Source organism: Galleria mellonella, unplaced genomic scaffold (assembly GCF_026898425.1).
Source record: "Galleria mellonella isolate WM207_F2 unplaced genomic scaffold, CSIRO_AGI_GalMel_v1 utg38, whole genome shotgun sequence".
NCBI lineage: Eukaryota > Metazoa > Arthropoda > Insecta > Lepidoptera > Pyralidae > Galleria > Galleria mellonella.
Window position 1 is genome coordinate 1,170,860 of NW_026442090.1, and position 15,564 is coordinate 1,186,423.

Genomic DNA, 15,564 nt, shown 5'->3' on the forward strand with positions numbered 1-15,564 from the left:
AGACAGAATTATTTTAAGCATACTTGAAAGTTGCACGAAAGTTGTTTAAAGACAACAAAATTGAATGGCACACAAATTGACCATATTTTGATTATATGTATTTTTATTTCATTTCACAAAGCCGTTTAGTTATAATAATTAGTGGTTTCACAAGAAAAAAAATTAATTGCGACAAAACCAGTTATTTCTATTTAAAAACTAAACTACTGAACCGATTTTAATAAAAATTTCTATGGGACCAATCTGTAAGTACATATGTCCTTTCAGATAAAAAGAATTTTGACGGAGTTATGAAGTAACAAACATAAAAAACACATACAACCGAATTCAGAACCTCCTTCTTCTTGAAGTCGTTTGAAAATATTTATTTTTTTATTAAGTACATTTTAACTCAATTGCAAAAAAATAAAACTAATTTCATTTTACACGCTTAAAATGTATAATTTCGAAAGAACGACAAACTGTACAGTACGAATCATAATTCAAGGTCAAACCCGACTACCAATTATAAATTATGGCCGTACTTAAATTTGAAACAAGGTAGACTAAGTGACAATAACAATGTAAATTTTAGCAAAATGGAAGTTTCAAAAAGTCACTCGCCGCAACCGGTGCAGTTAAAATTAAATGTAATAGCGCTTTATTCAAAGGTAAAGAAGTGAACGTCACATGCCGTAATGCCACAAAATATTTCTCTTTTTATCTACAAACCTCTAAACATGGCAATACGGGAAATTTATTCTCACATTTTATATTTTTTTATAAGTTTATAGAAAAATAAGAACAGTAAATTGTGGTAAATTGAGACAAATATAATATAGGATCAACAGGAGATAAAACCGTCTCGAGTGCAAAATAAATTATCAAAATCGATCCAGATTAGGCAAGAAAACAAGAAAAAAAAAACATAGGCGAATTAATAACCTCCTTTTAGCAGCCACATAAAAACAGCCATTTTGCTTATTGATGTTAACAATGATAAAAACGCTTAGCTTTATCAGACGTCAGTGGGCTGTGTTAATTTCAATGAATTTCCTTCGTCTGTCATTTAATTTAAGATTTTCATCTCAGTTATGGCTCAGCCACTCTATCTTATTAAGATCACATGACCAGTAAGATATTTTAACTTAATTTTATATACTTATAACAAATAGGAAATTAAGGAACTAAGGCAACCTACTTAATAATATATAAGTGAAAGTTTGTAAAGATATTTAAATGTTTGTTACTCAAATACTCAATCATTAAAACAGCTAAACGGATTTAAACTAAATTCGACAAATGGAGCATATCATGAATTAATATATAGGACACTTTTCTGTTACTTATTCACATTAACAAAGGTACTGCTAATAGCTAATTTAAGGGTGATTTTAGTACAAAAGTTGTGTACCTCTGTACCATTCGTTTCTTGAAGCAGTTATGCTTGCATGGCTGTTTCCGTTAGATAAATGGGATAAGATAGTGCAACTACAGAATAAGGTATAACATTTAGTTCTTGAGATATCATTGATTACCAAAGAGAGGCTTTGTACAAAAGTTGTTTGCATGGCTGTTTTCGGTTTGGAGGGTGGGATATGGCAGTATATTTACAAGGTAAAGCAGCATAATACCTTATTCCTCAGGAATGACAATACATGGGGAGTATCATGTAGGGGTCACTATATATTCTAAAACGACTACGACCTCCACAGTAAAGTTCACGATTGAACTTCTTTAAAAAAGTAGGTTTTCAATAAAAAGAAGACAAGTGCGCGCGGGTCGTTAGTCGTTATCTCGTGAGCACTTAAGATCGTGATTTTTTTATCGTTCAACGCCACTTGAAACTTGAATCGATAGTGCACCGACCCGTGCTTTGTGTCGTCTTAAGTATCAGTATTGACTGACACAGATTGTTGTGATGTACGATTTAATGCACAGACGATAATTTGGTCCGCGGATTTCCCTTTTATGGGGTGATAATAACCCCCATGCGCTATCATTGAACGTTGCTAGGGAGCTAGTCAATGATGATGACGGGAATTAAGTCAGGTCGATTGGCTTATCATCATTGGATTTAACAAGCTATGGTTTCCAAAGGGTTGTGTGGAAGTCAAATTAACTAGTTATGTTGCTAGCAGTAAGTACTAACCCCTCCATTATTAATAATCACTTCACCTTCAAAATATGCCTTCGTGAAAGCCGTATTTTGCGTTTTACAATTTTTATTATAATAGGCCCAAAATTTACACCGAAGATTGTCTCTGGACAGATTTAAAAGCTCGCTAATTCGAAACAAACACAAATAAAAATTTTACCCAAAACGATATTGTTTATTCTTTTTACTATTCATGAGGCTTAGGTACTATCGTGTTGGCTCCATATTAATTTTAACACGACTGAGGCCATTGTTTTTTCTGCCGAACAAAATTCGTGCTTACCGTATCTGATACGTATACACTTCAATTTTATAGATATACAATTTCACTTTCTAAATTCAAATCTATAGGGTTTGCTTGCAAGTTGGTGCCATACTAATTAAGACATTATATAGATGAAATGAAAATCGTTAACATCATTTGCTGACACACTCCATGTCACCAAAGAAACACGAGTCGAAAAACGACAAAATGTGTTGAGCTTTGAATACTACCACGAGGCGTTCTACTATCGAGTTAGTATCGTCGTTTTTGAATTTTTGATTCAAGAAATTTCTTTGCTAATATATTCTTTAGAAGGAAAAGAGGTTGTCAGTAGTAATTATTAAATTCTAATTGCCTCATTGCTAGCAATATACCTTATCAGGTCGACCTCTACGCTGTTCCCCGTGGAAATCATTGTGGACTTCGTGAATTCGTCAATATGGCCCACCTGCCTAGCTATCATCTTCACTTGTCATCTCGTAATGGTGCCCCGCCAGCGTATACCAACAGCGCAAATGGGGTTCCCATTCCATTATTACCCATTAAAAAATATGCTCTATAACCTGAGTAAATTCTTAGTCTAGCGTACCTTCACGATTTTGATTTCAGCCTACATATTTTATGCTAATGTTGTCATTATCTACAAAGTAACCTCTAGAGTCACACTAGTTCTATAAAACCCATCAAGAGGCAAGTTTTACTCTGTAGGTTTACAGCGTCATAAACTCGCGATCACGTGAGACGGTTAGTGATTATAGATATAATGGTTATGGACGAACAGTACCTATGCATTTAGAATACCTCAGCATTTATAATAAAAATATAAACATACACTAGACTATTCGCTCCCGGTGGATACTTTACATATAGGTACGTATGTAATTTACATATGCAATAATATGTTTTCTTGAAATAATTTATACTTGAATTGTTACAATATGATTGCATAGATACTCCCTGTATCTGTAGTTATGGTATCAAATAATTATGACTCTGATAAATACAATATAAACTTTTGATTTTATAACACCCTATATTCTATCATCCTTAAATGCACCTCATACAACACAAAACATCTATCTTCAGTGAGAGTCCACGAGAGTTTCATACAGATCTAAAACCTACTGAATCGAATAGGATAACACTTGTATTGAATCTTGAATAGGCACCGAACGCTGCATCAATCATAAAATGTCAATACCTTTCAACACCAACGAGCAATATAGACCCTCCCTACACGCCACTTATATAGCATTATTTAACACGATTACATTTTATTAATACGTATATTGTATGTGGTGTTAAAAAACTTTTAATATTTTGTATTTAATCCTCAATATTACTCACATTCAGAGGATAGCGACTTCTACGAAGAAAATGTAATATAAGGTTAAAATATACTTGTACCATTTTTGTTATGAAAATTAAAATAGTTTTAAAGTAAATATTCACGGAAATATTCACCAAATGGGCACCGTCACTACAAACATGAATAATACCACAGAAATCGCAAAACACGTTGCAATGCCTATTGTACCCCTCACGCGTTGCTATTCATGTAATTACTTTATAAACATGTTTACAGAACCTAACGAGGTAGTGTAGGACAAAGACTGCTTCTATACCTTGCCATATTACTGTTATATCCCACCCTTCAAACCGAAACACAGCAAAGAGAGCACAGCTACTTCACGGCAGAAATATGAATGGTAACATATCGTCATCATATCAGCCTTTAACTGTCCACTGTTGAACATAAGCTTCTTCCTTGGGGGGTATTGCCAGTAGTTGCCACGCTTAGCAAGCGGATTTGCAACCGCAGTTAAGGTTTGTAGATGTTTTAAGAGAGACACTGCTGCCCGCCCTTAGTCGCCTCTTATGACACCCACGGGAAGGGAAGATGTAGCCTATTTCTATGCCGGGACCACACGGCAACATCCATATGTTAACACATGGATCAAATTAACTACAATTTATGATAACCAGTAATGTTTACTCTACAAAAAAGATATTTTGTTGACACTTAAAAATATTATAATTTTTGCTTCGCTAAAAAACGGCTGCTAAAATCATCATAAATATGGGATCATCAAAGGGAATCGAAGGCAAGAATTGTCAAAAACACTTCAGGATTGACAGGACATTCATTGGATAGGCGTAATTGCATAAAAAATCAGACGAATTAACATTATCCTTCTATTAGACGGCGTTTAAAAAAATAACTAAGAAATGCTATACAAGCTAAGATGCCGCATCTTAAAACAGGCAGTAAATAACTGTATGGAAGCGCCGTATGGATAGCGTTTTAATAATCGCACCGAAATCCTCCGCAGCACAGTTCCACCCCGCATCTATTGAACTGTTCGCTGGAATTGGCAAGTGTCTCCAACAAAAATAGACTCAATAGCCGAGAGCAATTTTAAATGCGAGCGCAGTCACTGCGACCCCGTGCACGTGAACTGGGGTGCATGCTTGAATGCTATATTTTCTTGTATTGAAATAAATTTCGGTACGGATAATCGCAGTGGTGCAATGGGAGGCTAGGCACATTTATTTCAGCATAATGTAAAGGATTCGGTACATTTTGGAAGAATTATTTTTTATTATTATTTAAATGTTTCACAGTTCACTAGACTGAATCAAACGTCAAATATGATTAAGTTTTGTTAGTTAATTATATAATTCGAATTACAGAAATAGACACATTTGTCAAATTTTAAACTGAGATAACTCAGCTCCAATAAAATATTCATGTTCCACATAATAAAATTTACTGATGTTTCAAATTGCGACATTTCCGTGAACGGTCACTGAAGTAAAAAAAGTAGACAGCCGAAAACGATACCAACTCCCTTATAAATAAACACAATTTGTAGGTAATAATTGAAAAATAAATAATAAAAACAAAAGGAAAAACAGAATAGAGACACCTAATCTTTTTTTTTTTTTTCAGTACACTTAGTAAGTACGTTGTATTTAAAACGTAAGCAATCCCTACGTATAAATACGCTAAGGATAAGAGTCGAGTAAGCAGACATCAAGAGGACTACCCACAATAGCCCCATTAAAACCGCGAACACGGTTCACAGTTGAAAAGTCAAATAGTGGACTACAATATAACAGGGCCTGTAGAAAACAATGCGAGAACTGACATTTATTTCAAGGGAATCATCTATGAAAGTGTAAAAGTGCTCACTACTTTTTAAGAGACTTCTAAAAAGCACATTCACAATTCTTTAATAATATTTCATCGTGTTAGATACTAAAAAAGCTTGAAAATTCATTTATAAATTCCATATTTTTGGTTAAAAAATGTAACCAGGGCTTAAGTAAGCGATATCAAAACCAATACGTCTACATTATTTATAACTATGTACCACAATCAAGAATTCATATCAATAATTCTGATTATCGATTACCCATATTTAATTTATAAGAATTAAACAGAGGTTTTTCTTTACTAAGCAAAAACTGCTTAGTACGAAGCAATCTTCTTATAGATACACGATTCCACATTTTAAATTTCAATCTACGAAAAACCTTGTCTTTCTTAACTTTTAAACTTTCGCGTTGCATGATAAAAGTATCATAAGGATTCTGGCCCAATAGCTGGTCGAAACGTGAAGATAATCCTGGTAAATAACATATTTTACCTGAATAATCGCGTTAATTCCCAGCTCTTATAAACCATTAATTTTGGCTTTAATCGACGTATGTTCACGATTGATATTATTGAAAAATCGACTTTTTAACGCAAGTTTTTTACTAAAAACAGCTACTTTAGCAGTCACTATTTTTAGAGGAGCAAAACATACGTCTAGAAACAAGTTAGTAAAACCCAATAGATGTCAAAATGTGAACTAATGAAAGGGAGGCTAGGTGCGGGCCGGGATGTCGTTTCGCCCGACAAACTTGTAATTAGCGTTCGATGTGGCAATTAGTGACTTGCACGTTCGCGACACCGCGACCTCGAACTTGTAATGTGCTGCGGAGCTATTGTGAATGATGAATGAACCGTTTAATAATAAAGAGGTAGCGATAGCTGCTAAATATTTTTTAATTACTTTATAAACATGTTTACAAAACGTTACGAGGTAATGTAGCATTGAAGAAACAAAGATGATGATGGATCACGGTATATGAACGTAAGCATGATCATCATCATCATATCAGCTTTTAACTGTCCACTGCTGAACATAAGGCTCCTCCTTGGGGAGTTTTGCCAGTAGTTGCCACGCTTAGCAGGCGAATTGGCAACCGCAGTTAGGCTTTGGAGTTGTTTTAAGAGAGCTGCTGCTAGCCATCCCTCTTTCCCTTAATCACCTCTTACAACACCCACAGGAAAGAAAGAGGTGGCCTATTCTAGGGCCGCACGGCGATATAATGTAAAAATGTCACTCCTAAATTACTAGCCATGTTTTTTTTTATTTTGAAAGCATGCAGTCAATATCAACAATTAATAAATAAGTTAGATTTACAATTACAATAATAGACCAAGAGCTTCCTACAATAACATTGGATTTCTTACAGAAAATACCCACCCACCCAAAAAACAGCACAGTGAACTCGGTACTTTAATTAAGACATCTTTGAAGGTTGTCAATGAACATTTACTAATCTATATCTACTAAATAATAAATCTACTTCCATTATATAATATTATGTTTGTCATAGTACAAATACGTTGTTATTGCAAAGCTATTGGGAGGAAACATTTCCCCTGCACAAAACTTTTTCAAAAATATTATCACTGTAATTCAGTTTTGCCAATCTACAAACAAGTTTTAGACAAATTTAATGTAAAAACTCGGATATTAATTTCTTTGCTACGTACAATTACTCACGTCAGTTTCAGAAAATCTCCACTTCTCATTCTTGTTTTTATCAATTTAATCAACATAAGTCAAGTTCACTGTACCTCAGTACCTTTCCGATTGGTAATAATACAAAATTCTGCATCACATTCATCAATCTTTTATTAATATTTGGTATTCTATTAAGAATATAACCTGTGCTAGAACGTTCATGTATATGACTTTTAAACCGAGAGTAACAACGAACCCGAGCCGATTTCATTGAGATATTTTATTTGCTACAAAAAGTTTTTTGCTGCACAAACAAGAACGACAATTTCAAACGTCATAAAATAAATATGGAAACAACACGCACCAGTAAATTCTATAGATTTCGATAACAATTATCAAAATCGGTTAAATAGCCACAATAAAATATATACCTAAACGAGTACAGAACCATTCTTTTGGGAGTGATTTTAGAATATTATAGTCATATTACACAACCTCCTACAAAATTTCCAGCTCCGCGAAAAGTACTTACTATTATTGGAGTCTGCAGTAATAAAAACTTTGTCCATTTCACATTTTAAATAATACATAACAGTAAGTTGGTCTTGCAGTGTATTATAGGGAAAGACATACTCCAGACGCGTACATTTTGGACTCATTCCACAACATATAATACCCCCCAAAAAGAGGTCTTATAAGTTTAACGCGTCTGTAATATCATAACTTCCAAATGATAGAACCGATTATGATGTGTTTTTTTTTCGTTTAAAGCTTAATTTTTTTATTTTATTTATTATTTACCCCATACATTAAGGACTCAGTCAGTCTAGAACAAGCAGCTAATACTGAGCTACAGGAAGAAAAATATTGTTAGTAATGGAGAGGTTAGTTCCCACTGCTAGCAATATACCCTATCAGGTCGATCTCTATCCAGTTGCCTCTATCATCGTAATGACTTCATTCTCATCATTTCATTTAGTTCTTTTCGTCAATTAATTAGAATTATTTAGTGTTAAATATATACTATTTTAAATAGTAATTTTTCAACTGCAGATTAGTTTGTAAGACTCATAATGCAATTATTGTTGCATGCCTATAAGAACAAATGTTAAAGGTATATTCTAATTTATTTAGCCAACAAAACGAGGCATACATATTTCTATTAACACACCAAACATAGATATCCTGTTTCCATGGATATATTTAGTACCCGGAAGCTATTAGACACATGTTAAGAGTTAAGATATTAACTACTTTGCATAGACCATCATTTAATAACTTTGGAAGTAGACATACGAATAAGGCGGACTAGCCTACCTATTTAATTAAATCAAATATGCCCAGTTTACATTATTCCATTCGCATTCCAACAACAGTTAGAGCCAGTTTAATAGATACAGTACATTCCAGAGCCTGTCTAGATGATTTCAATTACAATACAGAACTGTATTCGATCAGTAGACTGAAGCATTACTGGTATAATGTCCGCTTTACACTATGTAAGTAACATTACAGTTCAGACATCGAATCTAACGCTTGATTCATTAATAGGGTAATACAAATGAATCATTTCATAAATCCCATGTCTTTCATGGTATAATGTTCGATTTACACTATGCAAATAGCTTTACAGTTCAGAAATCGAATCTAACGCCGAGTCGTTAGTTGAGTTACACAAATGAAATCATTTGAATTGATATGAATCAGCAAAGTGGCTGTATCCTCCAAACTAACTAGACAAATGACAAACGAATCTATCAACAAATACGTTTCCGTTAGCGTCAATAAGAATAAAACGCGCTTATGCAATATATCTAGATTTAGGCAAAACAGTAAGACACTCTTAGATCATACCTATATGACTACTACATACATACCTGTATCTGAAACATGGAGATACTGTCGTCTAACATCTGCACACGTACGGCAAGCATCTTGCCGCCCTTCTTGGGGGTCGCTGGCGGTGTGCGCGACCCCCCGCCCGCGCAGTCCACCCCTGCCGGAGTGCTTGCCGAGTGGTGCATACGGCCTGTAAAATTAGATAATATATCTATCTGCAATCTATAATGCAAACGAGCATGGATAGACAATAGGAAACAAGAGTCAAAGGCGAAATCCTTACAAACATCTTGTTTCATCCATTTTCTGAAGCAATTTAAAACCTAAAAAGTTCTGTTGAACTCATTCCTTTGTAACTGTCAACATGGACTGTAGCTGTAATATTATATAATTTGCGTAAGTATATATAATTTACTTATGTAAAAGCTTTTTCAACACAACGTCATATAAATGTTGACACGAAAATAGGTTTGGATATATGCAATATGATATGTATGTATCAGCCATTAACTGTCCACTGCTGAACATAGCCTACCCAACAGGGGAGGTTTTGCCCATAGTTGCCACGCTTGGCAGGCAGATTGGCAACCGAACTTTGGCTTTTGGTGATGTTTTAAGAGGAACGCTCCGACCCATACCTCGACCATTTAATTTTGTTAGTCGTCCCTTACGATACCTAGGAAAAAGAAAGATGTAGCCCATTCTATATCGGGACCACACAGTAACTCGACAAGATTTTTTTTATTTAATATGGGGAATGTTATTATTTTACTAAAATAGGATAGAATCAAATTTCCAATTTTACATTATGGTATTTAAAAAGATATCTCTTAAAGTTACACAAAACACGTTTTTACCTCCGGTACACGATAATATAGAATAAATAATGAAACGGAAGTAAGACGAATCTTATCTGATACAGTGCCATTTGCCATCTTATTAACAATCATATTTGTAGTGTAGATAAGTTTAAAAGCTTCACTAATTATAGAGAAACTAATAAACTAACTAATTATGGACAAAGCCTAACTGCGACATCCAACACGCTTGCCAAGCGTGGCAACTACGGGCAAAACTTCCCTTATGGGTAAGGCCTATGTTCAGCAGTGGACAGTTAACGGCTAATATAGATGTCAAGTTCAATGGCATTATAACAAAAGAACACAGATAGGTACGTTACAAGAGAGCCAAAAATTAAACGTGGACATGAGACCAAATTAACACCTCTATAACATTTGCATACACTTCCGCGCCAATGACGAACGAAAATAAGACGGCCAGTTATTTTTTATTGTCATTGTTTTAATGACTACAGTATGGCTGGAAAATATTACCGATTAGAATATAAATATCTATACATGAAAAAAAAGTACGAGTACGTCAAATTTTTTTAAACATTTTTGAACTGTTACGATACCTAAGTGAAAGACGATATAGTCAGAATGGGAATGAATTCAAAAATGACTCCGAATAGAGCTTAATGTAGGTGGAAAACATATTACACCTACACCAAATAATTGGAGTAAGAGCAGGAAGAAGAAGACGGCGGTGCTTATAGATAACATACATTTTTTTATTTCCTTTTTTATTTCTCTTTTTAAGTAAATATTTTTATAGGTTATTTAATATAATAAAATTGTAACTAGATGATATCTGTACATAAATATTTAGGAAAAATTGAAATGAGGCGTCTTAATAGGCACAATAAAAGACAAAATGGAAATTTTCCTTTATAGAAAATTTGACTGTCTGTATGGTTCGATTTCACAAAAAACCTACTGCACCAAATTAGATTCAATTTTCATATCAGATCTTAAAGGTTTAACTTACAAACTGATAGTTTTATTTTGATACCCTAACCTAGTCCATGAAATGGACCACCCACTTCATTGCTTTTCTATTTTTGAAATTCACGCATACGAAGTAACGAGCAAAAAGCCCGTTGATAATAATCATAAAGATTAATAAAACTAGGTGTAGAATATTATATAAAGAAAAGAAAGAATACTAGGTATATAAAACAGATTAAGAATGATCATATCACACACTATCTGCCAGTTTTCAGTCTCAAACCAATTTGATTCAAATTCTCATGTAATTTCACATGCGAAAATGTGACAATTACAATATGTATTTGTCACTCACTCTGTGTCAAAACAGTATTCGTAATTAAGTTATTATTTCAACTGGTGAGGGGAGGATTGTTAGTCCCTGTTGATCAAATAACCTTCACACTGTTCCCCATGGAAACCATTATGATACATTTTTACATTCTTCTATGAACCAATTGCTCTGAACGAAAAAGATTATTTGAGTTTAAGGACCCCATTTCAAACAATTTCGAAATATTTAATTAACAACTTAATTTTATTTACTGAAAAGCTGTTAAGGGCCTTAATTAATACAAAAATTTAACCAGCCAAGTTGCCTGCAAATAGTTTGCACTGAAAAACATTGTGGGAAATTTTTGGAGGATTAATCATAGGTGAGCCAAGTGATCTGACTTCAATCATTACTAATCATCCCTGGCTCCATTAGCTTAGACAGGATTACTAATGCATTTTCATCTCAAAAACAAAACAAGTGCTGTGACTTTGCTCACATTTTTTTAATAGTTGTGATGATAAATAATTTTATGATAAAAAGAAAATGATAAATTCTAATATTACATAGTAAAATACGATTTGGAACACAAAAGCTGAAAAACATGAAAATAAAAACCCAAAAAAAAAAGGATAGGTAGAGGACTCCCTATCCTCTATTTATGAAAAGGAACTCATGTGCAGCAGTGAGATATTAGGATTTATTATTATAGCTATATTTTGTATACATTTGTAGATTATTTTTAAGAAGTTTATACTAATGTTTGAAAAAAGCCTAGCCATCTAAAATTTTCCAGTTTATGATATCGTCAACTCATCTTTTCCTCTATCTTCTCATGTACCTTTTTCCTGTCATCTAAAGAATTATTACCATAATGAATTTTTCACACTCACCAGGCAGGGTGTGGTATCCGATGGTGGACAGATGTCCGGTGGAATTACAGCTACCCGGTGGCAATTCTGAGTCCATCATACTGCAGTTTTGTTGGCCACCGTTATTATAGAACCCACGGCCGATCGTTTCGGCGCCATTGTTCGTATTATACTACACATTGATCACTAACACCACTCCTATTTGTTAATACCTGTGAACAATGATATTAATAAATTATTTTAATGTTAACCAATAAAATGTGGTACAATAGGCGTACTCGGGAGAAGAAATTGTTAACAATGGGGATTAGTAGCCCCATTACTAGCAATACACCCTTACAGGTCGCTTAATGTTCCATTCCAAGTGAATTCATAATGATAGGCTAACTGATCTGCCTTATCTATTTTTATTACAATTAAAAAAAAAAGGGTGGACTTAATACAATAGGTATTCTTTAACAGCTTACTTTTTAGATATGCTTAATATTGGTTTGGCATTATATATTTTTACTTCAGCTATTTTACTTACTAATCATTTTATGTTAATTTATATAAAAATCTTCAAAACTAGCATGCATGAAATGAGTTATAAAAGTGGATACTGCATGAGATATATGTATGGAAGAACACCCCAGCAAACTATATTTTTTAATAGTTTTAAAGTAATATTGATCCCTAGGATTTTGTATTAACATAAAAATATACTTTTTTCCTTTAAAATTTTTAATAAAACCATAAATATCTAATATTTTAGTGATAGTTTAACAAGAGGATTAAACAATTTTGAATTATTATTAAAGATTTATGTTGTTCATGTTATTTAAATACCTTGCTATAATATAAATTATAAATAATAACCCTTTGTCCATCAATTTTCAAAGCTAAAGAGATCAACTTTGATATAAGGTACCTTAGGGTTTGTAGTATAAAAAATGACATAAGAAGAATTTTTTAAATTTAATATTTGAATGAGTTTATGAGAAGATAAATAGATAGATGTATCCAGAAAAATATAATAATTAAAATATATATAATTATGAACAACTGTAATATTTGATAAGGTAATCAGTCATTTGTCAACTATTAAGTAATTCACTACTATTCTAAATTTGGATTATTTGACAATTAAATGTGCCCACATTTAATTGATAAATAATTATGAAACCTTTTTACTTAACTTTTGATATACCAAAGTCATTAAAAATTGGTTATTGTACCCTCAAATTATCTATGATATTACTACACATATAATAAAACTTTTACTCTCAAAACTAGTAAACTAAACATTGATATGACAATTTTTATGGAGATTACACATGTCTTTAGTTTAAAATACCATGTTTATATTTATATTATAAGTAGATATAAATCTTAATGAATGTATTGATAGTTAACAGCTAATAGTTTCTAAAACAGAAAATTAATTACAGAAGAAATAAAGAAACATCCTTATTCTTATTATTTTACATTAATTATAAAAATAGTACATACAATAAATTTTTAATATGAAGTGACACTAAACGCAGTTTCATCGCTAAACAATCTCACCCAGACAACTTAATTCTGAATTTATTCCAAATATGATAAAACCAAAAAGTAATTCATTTTAATATAAATTCTCATTTGGTACAATAATATACAAATTCTATTTCTATGTTAACATAGAAAAGGAGACAGGTAACTTTGAAACAAATTTACAACTATGTATGTTATGTCAGTTGGGATGTTGTTAACCGATACAAAAAAAGTACATTTCTATGTTAAAAGTATATATTTATCTTCTGATAATAAATTACTACTAATTACTTTAAGTACATAATTTTTTTATTAATATATACCTGTAATTTGTAGTAGTTACCCTCACTTGTTTTCCAAAATAAATAAAAATTTATAAAATAACAACAAATAGAAATCATAGTATAATCTTTACATTTTTTAGCTGACAAATTACAACTGACAATATATTAGTATTATGATAGTGATGATTAGTTACTTTTTCAAGCTACCTATTATATTAAGGTAGACAAGAGAAACTACCTGTTAGTGACATTCTTGTAACACCAGGGCAATCACCCTTGAACCATTACTAGATAAACATACACTATGCACAATTCCACTGTAAATTCGCAAATATTTGTCACAGAATTAACTGATCATACGCGGGTTTTAAGGCGGTCGGCGCCCCAGTTTACACCCTTAGACATAAATAGTTAGCTTCAATGCAATAACCAGAAAATAGGTCACCGTAGGTGTGCCCGGCCACCCCGACAGAGACAAGAGACGACGCACTGCTATCGCCGGCGCGCATCATCTAAACACTCTTGCAAATTTAATTATACCTACACCAACTCCGCTCTACGTTTTGCCAACCACATAATAATTTACGAGCAATGTAATTTCAACTTATGCGGTACTAATAAAGTGTAGTCATAATATAACTTACTTTCTAACAAGCACGAAACAAAACCAACGACGCATCAGAGCCCCAACTCCCGTCGTCTGTCAACAGGCACAGTCATTGATCTAAATGGTGATATAATATAAAACCACTTTTAACAATGACAATCACTAAATAATCACTGTCACTATATTTCAAGCGTAACACCACTTAAATCTAATAGTATTTTAGCGTAAAACAAATGGTAAATTGCACTTCGCACACCCAGTAAGATGTAAACGCCATATTTATTTACCTAAACTATGTTGCTAGAAAATAGAAAAATTCTACCATAACTTACAATCTTGCCATTTTAAAATTACCGATAGACGATATTATACTATGTTCCCCGGGGAGAAAGGGATTGTTAGTAGCGAGGTCTAATAGCCCCATTGCTAGCAATATATTCTCTCAGGTTGACCTCCACGCGGTTCCCCCTGGTAACCATCATGGTTAATTCTTATCGTATCCATCATGGTGGGTCAACTGAACCTGCATTCATTCTCACCTATTACCTTCCACTGGTGCCCCGATATCGTATACCCGTATACCGATAGCGCGGGTGTGGTGAATATTCCATTTTCACTTATTAAAAAAAAACTATGTTTACCCCATTGTAATCCGATATTTGGCGTACCCTACAATTCAAACAGTCACATAATTATAATAAAGAAGAAAATTTAATTGTGCTATATAGTAACTGTAAGCAGGGCCGTGATCTTGTTCATGCTCGTACCTCAGCAACAATTCGGGTATTTCCCTTTATCCATATATATATATATATATATATATATATATATATATATATATATATATATATATATATATATATATATATATATATATATATATATATTTATGTGTATGTATATATATTTATCAATTGGTTTTCAACGTTCATTAGCGCGTCATTGTAAATTAAATCTTAAAACTGTGTTTTTACTTATCATACCCATGTTTCCAATAAATATAGCTTGATTATATTAACATAAATGGATTTATTTGAACTTCTACAACAAACTTTCTTGTATTTTATTCCCATTACGAAACTACTAACTACTAATTTATAACATACATTACTAATTTATTATTATTATTAACGTATA

The 15,564-nt window shown here is 32.7% G+C and overlaps 1 protein-coding gene across 5 annotated transcripts in view; it reads right to left on the reverse strand.

Moving 5' to 3' along the window:
• LOC113523061 (FERM, ARHGEF and pleckstrin domain-containing protein 1-like) overlaps positions 1–14,706 on the reverse strand; it is an 82,554-nt gene extending 67,848 nt beyond the window's left edge. For 4 of the 5 annotated variants that reach the window (XM_052897814.1, XM_052897812.1, XM_052897816.1 and 1 more), the window contains exons 1-3: positions 14,465–14,706; positions 12,043–12,233; positions 9,085–9,236 (exon numbers count right to left, since the gene is read on the reverse strand). In XM_052897814.1, coding sequence (XP_052753774.1) covers positions 9,085–9,236; positions 12,043–12,121 — 231 coding nt within the window. In that variant the 5' untranslated portion in view covers positions 12,122–12,233; positions 14,465–14,706. Of the gene's footprint in view, positions 1–9,084; positions 9,237–12,042; positions 12,234–14,058; positions 14,404–14,464 lie in introns of those variants that run through there. The other variant, XM_052897813.1, reaches the window with a different exon arrangement.
• Positions 14,707–15,564: the final 858 nt, after the last annotated feature.